Source organism: Mirounga angustirostris, unplaced genomic scaffold (assembly GCF_029215605.1).
Source record: "Mirounga angustirostris isolate CCGP_5_RB_7025 unplaced genomic scaffold, mMirAng1.0.hap1 SCAF_5, whole genome shotgun sequence".
Lineage (NCBI taxonomy): Eukaryota > Metazoa > Chordata > Mammalia > Carnivora > Phocidae > Mirounga > Mirounga angustirostris.
In genome coordinates this window covers 99,861,929-99,880,802 of record NW_026991713.1, presented here as the reverse complement: position 1 = coordinate 99,880,802, position 18,874 = coordinate 99,861,929, and the positions used below count along the sequence as shown (strand labels likewise).

The following is an 18,874-nucleotide window of genomic DNA, read 5'->3' as shown; positions in this document are numbered from 1 at the left end:
CATTGGGGTTACGGCATGGACACACGTCTCTCCTCAGCTAGGTGGTGGTTTCTTTGAAAACAGAACCTCCTTTCATAATTGCATTTACAATGGTAGAGGTCGTGGGTGGCTCCTTACAGTTTTCCAGGATCCCTCAGACACAGCCTCAGCCTCTAGGGGACTGGGCCCATGGCGCACACGCGGTGTTACCTATTGACTGGTCTGGTCAGAGCCATGCAGCTGGAGGTGTGGTCTGCCCAGGTTTTCTTTATCTGAGTTCAGGGCCTCGGGCCTCCTCCCTGGGGACGCTCAGTGTCTCAGCGCTTTGGTCTCCCGTCAGGAGACAAGGCAAGACATCTTGTAAGGTCCTGCTCATTTATGGAGGTGGTAGAAGCTGTGGGCAGTGGCGGGGGGTGCTGCATGGGGGAGTGTCAAGGCCCAGGCACTGCCCTGCAGCCTCCCAAGTGTGCAGAAGGCCCCAGGAGGAGGCAGGACAGATTGGCAGCTGTCAGGCTGCTGTGGAGTAGGGGGAGGAGGTGGCCAGTGTGGGAGAAGGGAGCTCCCCGAGTTTGTATGGGGCCTGCAGCCCTGCCCCCTCCTTGCTCTCAGGTTACCACTCCCCCAGCAAGTCCTCAGCTTCCTCTTGCTGCTGGGAGATTCCTGGGATCCAAGGAGGGCACCTGCAGAATCCTCACCCCAAGTCCCCACTCAAGGTGGGCAGAGGATGAGGGAAGGGATCCCCAGATCCTCCTGTGTTTCTGCCTTTGTCCTTCTCCTGCTGAGAGCATGTTGGTGTCTCTGTAGGTCGGAATGAGCTGATTGCCCGCTACATCAAGCTCCGGACAGGGAAGACCCGCACCAGGAAGCAGGTGGGCCCTGGGAGATGAGCGTGGGTCCTAGGGGCAGGTACCCCAGTCCCAGTCTGCTCCCGTGGTGGGCCAGGCCCTCTGCAGGACTGAGGGTGGGTTCTCGGTGGGGCTGGTTCAGAGGGGTTATCTCTTTTTGGTGTGCCACAGACCGTTCAGTTTCCCTGCAGTCCCTGCTGCCATCAGCTGGGAGGAAATCCTTCCCCTCCCATGTCCAGGACACCAGAAGAACAGAGAGTGCAGGACTGGCGTTGTACTTTGATTTATTGCCAGACTCTGGATTAGCTGGATGTGGCAGGACTGAAGGCCCATCATTGACTGCCCCTTTCATTCACTCATTCACTCAGATGTGGTTTGAGGATGGTGGAGGGCTGAGGGTCGAGGAGCCAGCACGGGGAGCACAGGGCTCCTGGGAGGTAGGGACAGGAGCCTTCTCTTCCTGCTACAGGTCTCCAGCCACATCCAGGTGCTGGCTCGTCGAAAAGCCCGCGAGATCCAGGCCAAGCTAAAGGTAAGGTAAACCAGCAGCAGTGGGAGGGAGGACCTAGGGCACAGGTGGGGCCAGCTTCCTAGAAGTTAGGGCTCTTTTTCCAGCAGGAAAAGTATTCCCTTTGGGTTCAGGGGCTGGCTGTTCATGTGCAGAGCCAGCATGCTTCCTGGGATTCAGCCTGTAACTACTCCTTGTCTGCACAGGGAATGACAGTTGATGTCAGAGCTGTGTGTGTGTGTGTGTGTGTGTATGTGTGTTTATGACCACCAGGCTCTACAGCATCCCCAGGTCACAGCGGGATTGCCCTCCACACCCCATTCCTTGAGGACCTCCTGGAGGCCCTGGCCCCTCCGTGCCATCCCCTGAGCCTGCGGGGTGGTCAGGCTTAGGAGGCACTGCTGTGGGGGTGGGGTGGATGGTACTGTGGGAGCTGGTGGAATTCCTTCCTATGCTCTGCTCTCTGAGATGGGCAGTTCTCTCCCCTTCCCAGATCGGTCCCACCTCACAGGGCCACCCCCCAATAGGGGGCAGTCTGTTTCCCACAGGACTCAGGCCTCCTGGACACTAGAGCCAGGGGACCCTTTTGGTGAATACCAGGTGGGAATGAGCTCCCCATAGAGGTGTTCATCGCAGAGCTTGCCCAGCTACTTGGCAGGAAGAGCTGACATTTGGGGTCTCAGGCTGAGGCCAGCAGTTAACACACTTTTTTTAAGCAGTGGAGGTCCCTTTTGTTTTTTCCCCAAACAAAATACCACACCCATATGTTAACAAAGGAGCTACCTTGGTCAAAGCTAGGTTGGTGCAGAATAGACCAGAGACCCCCTGCTCCTATTTACCTCTCATGCTCCATGACTCTTGAACCCCAGAGTAGCTTAGAGCCCAATTAAAAACCTCTGCACTAGATGAGCTTGAAGGTCCTATGTGGCTCTGGTTGTCCATGATCCTGACACTGGAGGCTCCGAATGAGTGGGGGGATCTCCCAGGAAGCCGCGTCCCACTGCCCACTCAGCCCAGCTGTCCCCCGCCCTCACAGCTGCAGCCCAGCACCTCGCTCCTTTGTCCCCTGGACAGGTGGCTGGGCGTCAGCTGTCATCACTCCCTCCCTCTCAGGCTGGGCACACGTACTCCTGGAGGCCCCTGGGGCCTGGAGTCCAGTTTGCTCCCTACTTCCCCTCTCTGGTCTGCCTCTGACTCACTGGGACCCTGGCAGGGAGCCAGAATGGAGAAGACACTTTCCAGTGTTCTGTTTACAGCCATCGAGGGAAACTTTTAATTCCCTTGCAGACCAGATGACCCACATTTACTTCAAGGAATTGCTACCTTTGTCCATAGGCTCTAACTTAGAGACTGGGGAGAGCTCTCATAGACCACTAGACAGACATTGAGGGGAGCCATGAGCCCCTTAAATAATATGTAGATCTTTGTGTGCATTTTCTCGGGGAGAGTGGTCTGAGGATATTGTCGTATTCTCAGAGGGGTCTGGGACCCAACGTAATTTGTCTCCCTGGTGGACAGACTTCTCCTAGGTAGAAATCCTCCAGGACTCGGGATTTGGTCTAGCTGGCTCTGCCCTTGGGCAATGTGAGCGTGGGGAGTCACTGGCTCTCCTCAAGCTCTATTCGGTTTAAAATGTGAAATGACAGGGTGAAGCAAGGTGGTATCTGAGGTCCTCTCCAGCCCCAAATTCAGTGACTCCCTGGCCTTGTAACCTGGTCACTGATGTCACTCCCCGTAAGGTCCTTCCCACTTCCCCCTGATTCCTGTCCCACCCTGGGTGAGGACGTGGTTTCCTGAGCCCCAGTCATTTATTGAGATCAGCTCTCCCGGAAGGGCCGTAAGTTGCGGACATTGAGCGGATGGAGCTCTCTGGCCTCACGGTGCAGCTGTCAACCACAGAGGTCCGCGGGCTTTCTGAGGGTACGGCCTGCTGCATCACACATGTCCTCCTGGAGGGAGAGGCTGGGGCCGGCTGGCCTGGGCACATTTGGCTTTTCCCTCCTGAACAGTGCACATGTTCTCGGCAAGAGGCCACCTTATGCTGAGCGCTCCCTCTTTGGTTATCAGAGAACCTCTAAGAGCAAAGCCCAGGTTGGACCCAAAAGGACGGTGGTTTGAGGATGAGCCCTTCTCTCAGGATGGTCTGTGCCTTCTGTGCTGTGTGCACCCTTCCCTCCCCCTGCCCTCCCCCCCTCCAGGCCGCGGAGGCCCAGAGGCCCAGTGCTGAGGTGACATGCCAACCTGGACCAAGCTCTCGGGCCAGCCGTCGCTACTGTCAGCGCCCTGAATTCTCTGAGCCTCTGTTTCTTACAATGGGGATTCTACCAGTCTCGCCAGCCTCACGGGAGTGCTGTGATGTTCAGGGTCAAAGTGAGGCCTTGTTCTTGACCTTCTGTGGGCCATCTTGTGCCACGTGAGTGCACATGGTCCTGGAGAGGCTGAGTGGCAGGGCCTCTGGAGTTCTGGCTCCACAGTTGTGAGGTGCCGGACGCTGGGAGACCACCTGGGTCCCCAGAGCCTCATGCCCCCACGGTGGTGCCACTTCATGGGGCTGTTGTGAGGGCCGGGAGAAACTGTCGTGGAGAAGCGCCTGTGAACTGCAAGGGCCTCCGTCAGGTCTCACACTTCTCTGGGGCTGACAACTTAATTACCAGATGATGACCAATTTATTGTTCCCATTTAAAAATACTCATCATAAAGACAGAATTCCTAATCTGAGTTCCTGAGCTGAAATAATCCAATCTTTTGGCCTCAATTAAGTTACACATACTGAATAAAGCTTGCCATTCCAGTCTATAAATGTGGTCTTACTTTGGACCAAAACACAGTTCCGATTAGGCTTTTTGAAATACAGAAGTACTGAAATAGGTGTCATCATTTTGAAGACCTGTGGGAGTGGGGCCCTCAGGATGGGGACCGCTGGCTTACACACGTATACAGATTATTATTAGTGTTCTCGCCAGTGTTGTAAGTGCTTACAGGTGCTTTCCTGAGTACTTGTTAGTTCAGAGCCGTGCAGGGCGAATCCATTCTTTGGTGTCTTTGGGCCCACGGAGGGCAAGTAGCGGGTGTTGACACCTGCCATGTAAAAGGCAGGGGTGCCTCGGGTGTCCGCAGTGCGAGGGGAGACCCATGAGGCAGAACTGAGACAGGTGGGGCCGCGGGAGACCGTCCCAGGCCTCCAGACAGTCCATGTGACCGCGGAGGACCCCTCCTGGCCATTCGAGGAGGGCTCTGACATGTTTATGTACCATCTACCGTGAGCCAGATGCCGGGCCAGCCGCCAGTGGCGTGGAGGCGAGCAAGGACTAAGAGGCCTTCATCGAGACACGGTCTGGCAGATGGTTTCCCAAGGCCCTTTACGCTCTAATAAGATAGCCTGGACAAGCACTTTACCCCTTTGACAGAGGAGGAAACTGATCAGAGGAACCACTTGAACCAAGTGACCTGTGCTCAGTCACAAGCCAAGTTCTCAGCACTGCATGGGCACGAGCCTGGTCCCCCAGGGCCTTGTCCACGGCTCTGGCCGCTGGCGGTGGGACAGCTTCCCTGAGCACAAGCCTGGACCCCGCCTCACCCACACCTGCCATAGTGACCACTGCTGAGGCCCTCCCTTCCAATGTCTCCCCAGGACCAGGCAGCTAAGGACAAGGCCCTGCAGAGCATGGCTCCCATGTCGCCCGCCCAGGCCATCTCCGCCACAGCCTTCCACAGTAAAATGGCCCTCGCCCGGGGCCCAGGCCACCCAGCAGTCTCAGGGGTAAGTGGGGCTGCTTGGAGCCAGAGGCCACGTCAGCCCCTCCTTCTCTCTCCTCCCCCTCCTAAGGAGCTGGGGGCACTGGCCAGGCCCCATTTCTCTCTCGAGTCCTCCCAGGCCTGGAGAGCCAGGGGGAAGGAGGGACTAAGGGCCGAGGGGCCATGCTGAGGCACAGCTCGCCGGCACTGGCCCTGCCTCCTCGGGGGCCTTGCTAGTGACACAGCAGACCTTCCACAGGGGGCAGAGCCACCCCCACTAGCTGACTGACCGAGCAGCTCTGCACCTGGTCCGATTGACGTCCCGGGATGGGGGCTGAAGCCTGAGGCTTCGGGGCAGCGCCGGCGCACCCGGGAGCAGCCCTCCACCGCTCGGCCCTGTCCCCGCTCCCCCAGGCACTCAGCACTGCTTGCCTTCCAGTCAGAGAGCTGGTGTTCAGGAACAGACTCGTGTTCGGATTTTAAATTTCCTGACCGTGGCCAGCTTGGTGACGCTTTCACAATGGTCTAGAAAGGCTGTGTCCTCACAGGGTTGTCTTGGCTGTGTCCTCACAGGGTTGTCTTGGCTGTAGGGACTAAATGGGTCTTCACGAAGCACCCACAGCACTGCCCTAGGCGCGTGGGGGAGGGACAGTGACTGGCCCCACGCTCAGTGAGCCTCTCCAGCAGTTTTCAAAGTGTGTTCCAGAGACCGCTAGTCCCTCAGGGTATTACCTAGATAATGACACAAAGTGAATCTGTGTAAGGAAGTTTGGGACACCTAGAACTAAATAGGTTTCTTAAATCTGGGACTGTTAGGCCTTCAGTGCTGCTACGCACCGTGGGCTTCTGAGGGAGGACTGTCGCTGCTGTGATTCCAAACCTGGGGCTTCTCCTGAGGAGCACCTTCTTGGCAGAGCAGGTCCAGAGACTAGAGCTCCTCGAAACACATTTAGTACTGGATAGTAGCGCTAACTCTCTCTCCTTACCACCCACCGGGTCCAGGCCCCCAGCCCTGCCTTCCAGCTGAGGCCCCTGCCTGGCCCCCCAACACCACGGCCCCCGGGCATGGGGTGGGCTGACTCTGCACTTTTTGCCTCCTCAGTTTTGGCAAGGAGCCTTGCCGGGCCAAGCCGGAACATCCCATGAGTGAGTATGGCCTGCTACCAGTTGCTCTCCAAACTGAACTTGAGCCCATAAACTTGTGCTGCGGAGCCTGACTCCCAGTCTGGGACAGGGCCGCAGCCTGGGGTCAGCCTTTCAGGAGGGGCTGGGGCTTTGGGGTTGAGCTCTCCTGCTCACAGGCAACAGCTCAGTCTGCAGTGTGGACCCCCTGGGGTGGCATTTGCTGAAACGCCAGTCTGTCCACGGTGAAGCAGGGCCAGAGCTTGGGACCCCAAGGGAAGGGAGGCTAGGAAGCTGACCTCTGGCTGGCCAGGGCAGGAGGGAGGAGGGGAGGGAAGGAAGAGAGGGAGGAGTGGATTTTCCCAATAGACAACGCTGCTTCTCTGGGTCATCCATGAAACCTGACGGACTTGGCAAGGGAGGGAGCAGGTGGCCAGAGCCCCCCAAGGCCACTGATGGCCAGACCACCAGGGCCAGCCACACACACAGCATTGGACACTGCTGGAGGCTCCTGGGCTGCCACCTGCCCTAAGGCTTACACCTCCTCTCTCCTGTCTCCCACAGTGTGAAACCGTTCTCTCAGCAAACCTACGCTGTCCAGCCTTCGCTGCCTCTGCCAGGTGGGTCGGCAGTGCGCGGCTCCCTTGTGACTCGCACGCTTGCAGCCCCTTCCCCCCCAGCCCCCGGGGTCCCAGGCCCCCCGACAACTGGACATCTCATGACTCTCTTAGATGCGGCCCTGACCTGTGCTCAGACCAGACATCCCAGTCTCCTGGCTCCACCCCATTCCTTGCCCCTACCACGCACGCCTCTGCGCTGCACCAAGACCCTCGTGCCGCTCGGGCTGCCTGACCTGCTTCCCAGCTTGTGCTCAGGGCCTTCCCAGGTGCACGCAGTTCAAAGGGGAGTGCCTGTTCCAGGTGGCCACCCCCGTGTGCTGCACGGGTGCTCCCAACAGCTTGGCTCTTGGAATGGCCCCCCTCTTGGTGACACTGTAATCCCCTCCTTCAAAATGGGAGGTCCGAGGAGAGCACGGCTTTCTGGCCTGGAGCTGCTGGTTAGCAGAGGGAGCATTCCTGGGCGGAGGCGTGGAGCGTGGGTGTCCCTCCTTCTCACTGCTCAGGGCACACTTGCTTCTTTCTCATAAGGGTCCCTTACCTCCTTCCTCTCTGCAGGGCAGGGAGGATCCTCACCCTTAACCACCTTTTCTGGCCCGGGGAATGATTCTCTGCTGACCTTCTGGCCTGGCTTGTCCTGCTCCGAGAGCAGTGCGCTCCCCTCCTGGGGTCCTGATTGCTGCTCTCTCCCAGCCCTGAGCAGCCCGCCCTCCTGTCTGTCCCCTCCTCTCACTGGCCCCTGTCTTGGTTCAGGCCCTCCTGCTCTGGCCTGCATGACTGCAGTAGCCTCCTGACCTGCCCCCCGTTTTACCTTGCCTCCCCTCTTCACCCTGCGATTCACTCCAGTGACCTTCATAAAGCATCCATCCCATCGTGTGGTTCCTAGGCTTAACATCTTTTCCTGGCCCACTGGTGCCTTCTGGATATGATCTGAAGTCTGTAGTAGGACTTGCATGGCTCTCCTCGGTGACTCAGCTTCTCTCCCCTCCTTCCCTCCGTGCCCCTACCCACCCTGCCTCTGGGCTTCAGCTCAGGCTTCCCGTCCGCCTGCACGCTTCTCTGCCCTGTCCCTGCCCAGTTGAGGGGTCCTGAGTGCTCTGCACCCCCATCTAGCACTTGACACTTTATTGCCATTATCTGGGGTGGGGGGGGCAGCGTCTGTGAATGACTGGTCTGCGTCTTTCGTGTATCTAGTTGTGGCCGCACACCCTAACCCTTCCTCGGTGAGCAGTGCTTGAACAGATGAGTGATTCAGCTGGGGCATTAAGCACGGCTCACGTGTCCAGCATGGCCCTCCGCCCACCCCTCTGTTTCTTCTCCGTCTCCTTCCTTGAGTGCTCCTGAGTTACCTGCCTTAGCACGCGGGGTCTCCAGCCTCCTCCTGGCCTGGAAGGCGGGCCTCTGGAATTCTGCCTCTCTGCTTTCTCACATCCCGTCAGGCACCAGGGCCTGGGATTTTGCTCCCTTCTTGTGCCTCCTATGTCCCTTACTCTTCCCTCTGCTACACTGCTTTCAATCAATCCTTCATTTTTTCCCTGGGAAAGCATCCCCAGGACCATGCTTCTGATGGCCCCTTCCCTGCCTAGTCCTTCCTTCATATTGGGTAGGACCTTTCAGAAACGCAGGTCTGACCATTTCAATGCCCTGCTTAAAATCCTCTGTCACTCCCAAGTGCTCAGGCTCAAATTCACGCTGCTTACTTAGCCTGGCCCCACTCTGGACCCCTCTCTTTACCTCTGTTTCCTGCACAAACCCACCTGCTCGCCAGCTCCGCCGAAGACCTAGCTTCCAGACCCACTGAGCTTCTCACAGCCCCTTCCCTTTGCCTCTGCCCTGTGCTCTGCTTCAAGTGTCCTTTCCCTGTCTTCACCTCCTGCCTCCTACTTGTGCTTGCTACTTCCTTCAAGCATCGCCTTCTGTGGAGAAGCCTTCCCTGTCCACCCCCAAGTGCATACCTTGGCAATTCTTACCACGTTCCTTACCTCCTTTATTAGCAAACCTGTAGGGAATGCCTGTTCTGAGCCAGGCACTGTTGTAGGGGCTGAAGAGACCGCAGTGAACAGATCAGGAACCTTCCTGTTCTCACGGGGCTTAAGTCACCGTAGCAGTCGCTGTGTCTGGTTTTCTCTGACTGGACCAGAAGCTCCTCGACAAGAACCTAGCGGTGCTGCTCAGGAAGCTCTCAGTGCCATTGGCATCCTGGCCCCCCATCCAGCGTCCATTTTCCCCTGATTACAGTTCTTTCCAGGGGCCTGAGGGGACTGGCTGGTACCAGGCCAAGTGCTCCCGTCCTCCACCCCTGCTGGGAGGCCTATTTCGGGGAGGCAGGAGATCTCCTAGCCAGCTCGGGGTCTCACTGCTGGGCCTGGGATCCTCGCAGAGGCTGTCTGCAGGGAGGCTGTGTGCGGACCGCTCCCCATGTGCTTCTCCCGCTGTGTGCAGGGTTTGAATCTCCTGCAGGACCCACCCCGTCGCCCTCAGCGCCCCCGGCACCCCCGTGGCAGGGGCGCAGTGTGGCCAGCTCCAAGCTCTGGATGTTGGAGTTCTCTGCCTTCCTGGAACAGCAGCAGGACCCTGATACGGTAGGTCCTGGCCTGGGCCTGGCCAGCTCGCTTACCCGCCCCCATTCCTGGAGGCTCCCGCTCCCGTGTGTTCAGCTCTTTCCCCACCTGCTTCTGGCTTCCCGCCCTGGCCTTCCGCCCCACTCTACTTTTGGGTTTCACTTAGATCTCCTCTTCCTTCCCAGGCTTCCCGTCCACTGGCCCTCCCTCCCCCTTTCCTTTCCTTCATCCACCCTTCCCCCTTCTTTCCTCACTCCGCCTCCTCCGCCTCCTCGCTTCCCCTCTTCCCCTGGCTCCCTCCCCTGGTTTCTTTGTCCATCTCAGTGCTCTTGGCCTCTCCCTCTGCTGGTCCCTCCCTGACCTGGACTCTTCCCTCCCTGTGCTCTGCCCCCCCCCAACCCTCCCCCCTGCTCCATCCTTTCCCCCGTGGCTCTGAGGAGCCTCCTGTGTCTGACCCACATCCTGGGGATGCCATCAGAGACCAGAGCCCCACCCCCACCTGGTCCCCTTCCATGTCAGTGTCTTGGGGGACCAGCGTCACCTGGAAAGGTCAGAGGAGGTGGAGCTGGAGGAGGCGAAGCAGATACAGCGCCAGAGCCCGGGGGACTTCACAGACCATTTCACTCTGACGTTTTCAAACTTGTTTTTTTCAGCTGAGGAACCATTAATCCAACTCTTACTCAGAAGCCCAGCGTGTACAACAAAGTAGACTTTCTTTGGGTGTAGCCAGATGCCTGTGAGGGTCACAGGCAGCCTAGCCCCCATCTGCGGGGTGGAGCACAGTTGAAAACACCTTATCTAGGTCAGTGGTCTGATATCACAGATGAGATATGAGAGGCCCAAAGGTAGAAAATGACTTGCGTAAGGCTGTTCAGTGACAGAGCCGGGACTGAGAGTGATCCCAATCACTGCAGTTTACTGAGCACCTGCCAGGTGCAGCCAGGGTCTTTATATGCGTTCACTTTGCTTTACATCGGATCCTTTTCCTGTCTCCATTTTACCAGTTGGGAAACTGAGGCCCAGAGCAGTGAAGTTACTTGCTCCAGGTCACACAGCTGTGATCTGAGCTCTGGTCTGCTCTGTCTGCCTTGCTACCTTGCACCTGACCCTCAATCCTGCTTTTCTCTCCACAGTACAACAAGCACCTGTTTGTGCACATCGGCCAGTCCAGCCCAAGCTACAGTGACCCCTACCTCGAAGCCGTGGACATCCGCCAGATCTATGACAAATTCCCAGAGAAAAAGGGGGGACTCAAGGAGCTCTTTGAACGGGGACCTTCCAATGCCTTTTTTCTTGTGAAATTCTGGGTAAGCCCTTTGATAAACTCTTCCTTCCAATCCCTAGTATACGTTGATGATAATGAGAAAAGAAGAAGAGTGGGCATCAGGTGCCCTTTCCACGAGTAGAAACCCAGGGAGGGCGGGGCTAGTGCAGAGGGCGGTGCAAGCACAAAACGGCCACACAGGCGGGAGGCTGAGTCGAGGAGCAGCCATGCTGCCTGAGAGCCGAGCCAGTGAGGAAGGCCCTTTTCTGAGAGGTGTGATGGCAGCCACGTCCTGGCAGGAAGTGTAGCCTCAAAGGGGCTATAGTACTGGAAAAAGACCTCAGGGGACACTGAAGGAGGGGTAGGCAAAGAGCCCACATGGACTCTTTGAATGCCAAGTCCAGAATTCTTTTCAGGGCTCGAGTAGGGCGGCTGTTGGGTTGGGCAGGGCTTGCAGAAGTGGGCTATAGGATTAGGATAGCTCACCGCAAGAGAAACACCCACCCAGCTGCCCACACCGCCCAGCCCATGGGCTTAGCCGCTGTTGCCTTCCCTGCCTCACCCCTGGACAGGTGCTATGTGAGGAGAGCTCCCTGCTTTTGAAACATCTCCTCTAAGACCAGTAGGTGTAGTACCTGCTCTGGGGGCTTGCCTTCCAGGGGCCCAGTACACACAGAAAAAGGGTGCAGGGATGAGAGTATGACAAGTGCACACTTAGCCAGTGGCGGGGAAGTGCAGCAGGGCCTTCTTGCGTGCTGGATGGAGCCTCTGAACAATTTCAGAAGCATTTTATATATAATTCCGGTGGCTTCCGGGCCCCTAGCTAGGACCCTCCAGCCTGGCTGTCTGTCCTTATCATCAAACCCCCCATGAGCCTGGTGATCTCCAGAAGAGACAGTGCCGGAACTGAGCCTCGGGGCTCCTGAGCTTTAAGGTACTTGGTTTTTGCACTCTGCAAGCTTGCTGTGCGAGCAGAAGGGAGTCAGACCGGGCCTTTAGGGACGGGCAGGATCTATCAGGCAGAGCCCGGGAGGGGCTGCTACAGCCTGGGGGAAGCATAAGGAAGTGGGCTCCAGAGGGGAAAGTCATGGGTACGGGTATGTGACGGGGAATAACGGAAAATAAACCTGGAAAGGGGAGTCAGATCCTGAAGGTCCTCCTCATACAAAATCTTTGTTTTATCCTGGGATGAAAAATAGGTAATTTATTTTTAAATCAATGGATATTAATAGTTATATTATTAATTAATACCAAGAGGCTTGTAATGAGAAGCATCAGATTTTTGTCCCACTCCACCCCAGCCCCAATCCCAATCCCCAGAAGCAATCAATGTAAATTTTTGCTGTTTGTTCTGGGTTTTATCTCCTTAGTTCAAAGTCATACCCTTGTCTTGCTATACCTTGATATCACCACTAAGACATTATGTACTTGTTCTGGTACTATAGAAAAACCTTAGTGGTGTTATATCACTTTTCCCCTCGTCATCTCAATCCTATCATATCTAGTAAGTTGTATAATTTAATAAAAGTAATAAAATGTTTATGTTTTCTTGACCATGCAGATTGACCGCCAGAGAGCCAAGAATTATGCTTACTATGTAATTATGTATTATAATTACATTTTATTTCTTGTACAACTTTTTTGTTTTTTCCTACAAGTAAATGGCTTTCTTACTAGTGTATTTCTAAATAATCCTATTAAAATTTTATGTATTGTTCCATCATAACCATCATATAAATTTTTTTAAGAAGTTTTTCCCCATGGGGTGCCTGGGTGGCTCAGTTGTTAAGCGTCTGCCTTCAGCTCAGGTCATGATCCTGGGGGTCCTGGGATAGAGCCCCAAGTTGGGCTCCCTGCTCGACGGGAAGCCTGCTTCTCCCTCTCCCACTCACCCTGCTTGTATTCCCTCTCTCGCTGTCTCTCTCTCTCTGTCAAATAAATAAATAAAATCTTAAAAAAAAAGAAAAAAGTTTTTCCCCAAATGCTCACACCCATCAAATCATTCATCAATTCCCCCTTTCTTTGAGATTCTCCTCCCGGATGCCTCTGTTCTGCTCCAGTCTGAATTGGTTGTTCTTGACTTGCTCTGTGGTTGTCATCTGGAGCCTGCTTTTACTTTTCTCCTGTATGGAATCTATGGTTTTCTAGATCTCATATTTCTCTCTGTTTGGTGTGCCTGCTTATTTTGCTGGAAAGCATTCTGTAGTACCTCCCAAAGGAAAAATGTGTGATAGATAAATGTTCAAGTCTTTGCCTGTTGTTTTTTACTTGGTTGATAGTTTGGGTATAGAATCTAAGTCATGAATCATTTTCCCAGCAATGATTTTCAAGAATCATTTTTCAGGACATTGCTCCATTGTCTTCAAACATGAGTAGTATGATTACGTTCTAATTCTCTGTCCTTTGTTATGTCACTTGGGTTTTTGTTTTTTGTTTTGTTTTTGTTTATTATCTCTGAAAATTTTGCATTTCCTTTCTATCCCTTAGGTTCTTAAGTTTCACACAGATGAGCTTTGGGATATGTGTGTTTTTACCTTCTGATTTTTTCAGCCAGGCACTTTGAATTGTGAGATTACTATTTCTCAATTTGGGGAAATTTACTTACATTATTTCTTTCCCTCTGTTGGCTCTGTGTTCTTATCGAAGAACCCCTATTAGTCTTATGTTGTATATCCTAGGTTTACCCTCTATGATTTTTACAATTTCTTTGTTGATTTTCCAACTCATTTTCTTGGAGATTTCCTTAACTTTATCTTCTAATTCTTCTGAATTGGTTGAGTGTATCTGAGTACATATTACATAAAACCCAGTGTAGCAGTGGCATAAATAAGTAGTTTATTTTTCTTTCATATAAAGTAAGTCTGGAGGTAGACTGTCCAGGGCTGGTCCAGCAGCTCCTTGAAATCACCAGAGATCTGTCTCTTCTCCAATTATCTACCATACATAGTGCATGGCTTCTGCCCTCAAGGTCATGGCTTCTGGAGTTCCAGCCATCATATTTATATTCCAGGCATCAGGAAGGAGGAAGCCAACTTCGTTCCCTCTATGGAGCTTTCTTGGAAGTCACACACAACACTTAATTATGTTGTATGGTTGCAACTAGCTGCAAAAGAGCCAGGGAAATGTACTCTTTTAGTTGAGTAAACTGCGATTCTGAATAAAATCAGGGTTCTATGACTATAGAAGAAGATGGATGAGTCTTTCAGTTGCTAGTGTGTTCATAGTTCAGTTGATGGCATTTTTCTTTTTTAGTGGTTCAAAAGATCATGGTGCATTGTACAGTTGTGGTGGATTAGGTTAGTGGAATATGGTGGCATTCTCTGCCCCACCTTCTACTGAATATTTAACTTTGACCATGATATTTTTAATTTTTAAGAGTTCCTTCTTGTTCTTTGATTACATCCTGATTTTGTTTCATGACTACAATTTTTTTCTTATCTTTCTGGGGATATGAAGTAAGAATCATTTTTTAAAGTTTCTTCTGTTCCCTTCTTTGTCTTTGTTTCCTTTTCATCCTTTTTTTTCTATCTGTTTTGATGTCTGATGATATCTATAACCTTTGGCCATATTTTTTTGGTCCATATTTTTTTTAACAGCTTTATTGTTTTATAATTCACCTACCGTATAATTCATTGACTTAAAGTGGTACAGTTCAGTGTTTCAGTATATTCACAGAGTTGTGCAACCAATCAATTTTAGAACATTTTCATCACCTCCAGAATAAGCCTCACACCCTTTAGCTACCACCTCCTATGCCCACTTCCTCAGCCTTAGGCCATCACCAGTGGGGTCACTATAGCTTTGCCTTTCTGCACACTTCATATAAATGGAGTCGTACAATATGTGGTCTTTTGTGATTGGCTTCTTTCACTTAATGTAATGTTTTCAGGGTTCAGCTGTATTATAGCATGAATCAGAACTTTATGCCATTTTATGGCTCAGTAATACTCCATTGCATGGAGTTTTGCTGATCCATTCATCAGTTGGTGGGCTTTTGGGTTGTTTCCACTTTGTATGAAGAATGCTACTGTGGACTTCATATACAAGTTTTTGTGTGGCCATAGGTTTTCATGTCTCTTGGGGAGACACTTAGGTATGGAATTGCTGAGTCATACGGCAGCTCTTTGCCTTTTTGAGGAACTACCAGACTGTTCTCCAAAGTGGCTACACCATATTACATTCTCACTAGTAGTTATACGAGGGTCCCTGTTTCTCCATATCCTTGCTTACAATTGATATTTTCTGTGATTATACCCATCCTAGTGGGTATGAAGTGGAATTCTTTGTGGTTTTGATTTGCATTTCCCTGTGCTTATTGGTCACTTGTATATCTTCTTTGGATGAAGGTCTGTTGAGCTCCTGCCGATTTTTAAATTGGGTTGTCTTTTATTCCATAATAAAAGCTTATGAGCTTTTATATTATATGAGCTTATATATTATAGATAGAAGTCCCTTATTAGATGTGTGGTTTGGAGATACCATCTCCCAGTCTGTCAGCTCTGTTCACATTCTTGATAGTGTCCTTTGAAGCATAGAAGGTTTTCCTTTTGATGACGTCTGATGGATTCTTTCCTTTGTTGTTTGTGCCATGTCCATATTTAATAGTGATTGAAAGCTCTGTGTACAGGTAGGACTTGTCACCTGGTGGGCTTCACTTTAAGGTGCTTGGGGTTGAGGAGCCATCTGGTTTTTTTGAGGGAACCAATAAATGTCAGTATGTTTATTAGACCTTTTTTTTTTTCCTTGAGGTGGTTTAGTTTCTCCAGAGAAGACTCCTTGAATTGCGCCCCTGGAAGGGGTATACTTGGTCACTGCATCCAAGGCATGGGGCAGTGAGGAGGGCTGGGGATCCAAGCGTTTCTTATGGCAGCTTTCACTCAGTTCTCTCTCCCCCTCTCTGACCTGCCGAGGCTCCCTGAAACCTGAAGCCCTCCTGTTTAATTTCTGGTGATTATTTCTGGGTCTTCTGCTGAAGGGTGGAAGAGGTGGGCCTGGAGACCTGACCACTCTTGGTAGGGCCTTTCAGTTATTTTCTTGAGTGAAGCCTGTGCCTTTCCTGCCCGCACTGTCCTGGCCCCTCCAGGCCCGAGCCTCTCAGGGCTTCTCTCAAGCACGCCAGCTCACTTATCTCTAAGCCCTCTGCAGGCACTTTGAGGCTGTGATTCCATTTGCTTCCTTTGCCCAACTGAGTTCCTTCTAGCTCTGGTCAGACTTCGGTCTTCTTGAATTTGTGGAACTCTCTTGCCAGTATGGTTTTGCCTCCATTTGCTTTGTCTTTATGGTGCAGCACATTAAAAAAAAGTTCTTTGCTATCATTTCTAGTTGGTTCCCTGGAAGGGGAAAAAATGAACTTGTATGGTCAGTCTCCCATTTTAACCAGATGTCCTGGAAAGCAGTTTTAACTGGAGTGTCGCCTCTCGCGGATTGGTAGTCCTTGTTTGGCATGCTGGGTTGAGAAGACCCAGAGGGAGAAGGTTCTGGATTGACTCGTGATGACTGCCGTGGGTGTAGCAGTGGGGGCAGCTAGTGGTACACTTGCGACGTATTTGCCATCCCTTCTCTTAGGTAATGAGGAATCACTGGAGGTTTTTGAACAGGCGGGACAAGGCCAGAGTTGTCCTGAGTTGGGTCAGTCAACCGTCCTGACTGGAAGTGAGGAGGAGGCTGTTCTCGTTTAGGTCAGGCAGGCGCGTCAGCCTCCTGAGAGGTTGGCCTCAGAGTGTGATGTATTGGGCAGGATGTCTTTCTCCCTTCTTTCAGGAGGGGCCGAACCCACTTCCCTCACCCATTTCCTCTTCCTACTCCCGCTTTCAGCCCTGGACATGGAGGTTGGAACTCCGAGGCGCTGCTGTGGGTAGCCGTCAGGCCCAGTGCTGTACGGCCAGCAGCCGCAGCTCCCGTTGCCTACTGCGCATCTAGGGAGGCTCCTGGCCTTCTTTGGGGAAGCCCGCACCCCCTCTTGAGTGCTCCTTCCTCCAGGCCCCCAAGCCAGTCCAGGCTTAGCCTTGATGTGGAAGAAGGAGCTTGGGGGAGGTGATTAGTGACTCTTTCTCAGCACCGGGTGGTAATTTCGGATCAGAAGGAAGGCCTGGTTGGCAAGAGGCATTTGTGGGAACAGTACCTGGGCGGGGCGGGGGTGTGTGTGTGCTGAATTTGGGGCCTTTTTCACTGGCTCCTGCCTTCTTTTAGCCAGTAGTACAATTCTGTGTTCTTCTAGCCACCGTCCAGATGAGGACCATTCTAGGCTTCCCATTTCACAAAGTGGGGGGACACTGAGGCATGGAGTGAGCAAGGGCTTGGCTTTGAGACACCCAGCCAGGGTAAGCCTCTTTCCTTTGGTCGTTCTTGTGATATACGTGTTGTGAAACAGGTCAGGGCATTCCGTGGAAGGCTATACCAGGCCCTGTTAGTCACTTGACACGTATCAGCACGTCTCATGCTTGCCGCAACACCGAAGGCAGGTTCAGTTGATGGCCTCATTCTCTAGAGGGGAAACAGGCACAGAGCGGCGAAATGACTTGCCAGGGTCACCCAGTTCATAGCAGCAGAATGGGGATTCACACTCAGGGTGTCTCTAGGGTGTGTGCTTGGAACCAGGACCCGGAACTGTTCGATCTTACAGAGTGCCTAGGGTGCCCTCCAAGCGGGGTCCTGAGCTCCCCCTGCTCCTGTCGGAGAAGGCTCCAGATTGCCTAAGAAAGGATCCACAAGGCCCTGAGGAATAGTGATAGTGTGGAGACGGCAGACTGAACGGTGCATCTAGCGTAGAGTTGGGCAGTGGGGCTTCTTGGGATTTCTAGAGCCCAGGCTTGCCTTCCAGAAAATGAGGAGGATTGTCCTGCCTGGAGGTGACAGTGGGCAGGTAGGGAAAAGGAATTATAATGTTCCTCTCCAACCTTACTTATAGCCCACATCCCCTCCTTCCTTCTCATGTTTTCGGGGAGGTTGGAGGTACTGATGGATGGGAGAAGGGAAGGGGGAGGGGACAGTTGGTGCTGAGGAAATTGGTCAGGCTGGTTCCCTGTGTGGCCTCTGCACTCTGCCCGTGGGCTGTGCACATGACCCCTGCTGTGTGGACCCAACACGGCCCGTGTCTTCCAGGAGCTCACATTCCAAGTGGGAGGATCTGGAGCAGATCTCAGGGTCCTGGGGCAATAACAGGTATACAGATATAGGAGAGCGTGGTGGGCTACAGGTGGGGCCCTCCTGGTGTGTCCTGGGAGAGCAGGGGGGCAGCAGTGGGCTCCAGCTGGGACATAGAGGCTCTCGTCTCTGCTCTGCTGCTCAAGAGCTGTGGCCTGAGCGAATCTCCGCTTCTCTGGGCCCGTTTCTCCGTCTGAACCATCAGCAGTTTTGTTCTTGAGGACCTGCAGGAGGCTATGTCTCTGAGGACCCTGAGGTGCCCCTGCCCCTTGCTTGAGCCCCTAGAGCCAAGCCCTCTCTGAAGACCAGACCAGTCAGGGAGAGGACATGTGAAATCAGAGACGGGGTGGGGCATGTCGGCGGCCAGGGCTCCTTGGCAGTCATCTGGTCCCTCCTGTGTGGGGAGGGCAGAGGCTCCAGGGGAGTACAAATCTGTGATGGGGGAGAAAAGAAATGCTCCTGTTTGCTAAGCATGAGCCTTTTGGTCACCCATGGGGTCCTCACAGCCAGCTCTGGTGTTCCCAGCCATCTGGAACCCTCTTCTCCACCCTGGCCTGGCCACTCCTTCCCCTGCCATCAGCTGTTGTGAGGCTCGCCGCACACCATTAGAAAGGAAAGCTGCTCAGACATGGAAACAAAGCTGCCTCCCCCGAAGCCTTCCCTTCTTTCCCAGCCCAGGCCTTGGGCATGCACACTGGGGAGTTGACCAGGGCCCTCATGGAGTGGGAGGAGAGCTTTGATGTCCCCAGCCCAGCCTCCTAGCCCATCCCCACTGAAAGTTGCTGTTCGTTGATGGGATTGCGGTAGTAGTTCTTAGTAGTTCTTCGCAGCTGGACCAATCACTTCCCCTGGGGCTGGCTTCGCGGTGCCCGAAGGCTTGAGTTGTGAGGCTGTGCTCTGTTGGGTGGGACATGTGGGGTCTGGAGGGGCAACTGAGAAGCTGAAGTCTCTCCCTCCTTCCCCACAACATGTGGGACCAGCTGGGGCCACCTCTGTCCTCGGGGTGGGAGGGAGGGGGCTCTTGGACACAGGGTTGTTAACACCAGTCTGCAAATTGAAAATGCCGGGCAGAGGTGAGCTGAGGCCTTGGAGGGAGGAGG

The 18,874-nt window shown here is 53.4% G+C and overlaps 1 protein-coding gene across 12 annotated transcripts in view; it reads left to right on the top strand.

The window, feature by feature from the left end:
• TEAD4 (TEA domain transcription factor 4) overlaps positions 1-18,874 on the top strand; it is a 67,258-nt gene that overhangs the window by 38,547 nt on the left and 9,837 nt on the right. For 7 of the 12 annotated variants that reach the window (XM_064591691.1, XM_064591697.1, XM_064591696.1 and 4 more), the window contains 6 exons: positions 784-848; positions 1,294-1,356; positions 4,964-5,092; positions 6,754-6,809; positions 9,187-9,388; positions 10,501-10,674. In XM_064591691.1, coding sequence (XP_064447761.1) covers positions 784-848; positions 1,294-1,356; positions 4,964-5,092; positions 6,754-6,809; positions 9,187-9,388; positions 10,501-10,674 — 689 coding nt within the window. Of the gene's footprint in view, positions 1-783; positions 849-1,293; positions 1,357-4,963; positions 5,093-6,169; positions 6,214-6,753; positions 6,810-9,186; positions 9,389-10,500; positions 10,675-18,874 lie in introns of all 12 variants that reach the window. The other 5 variants (XM_054507232.2, XM_054507234.2, XM_054507233.2 and 2 more) reach the window with 5 other exon arrangements.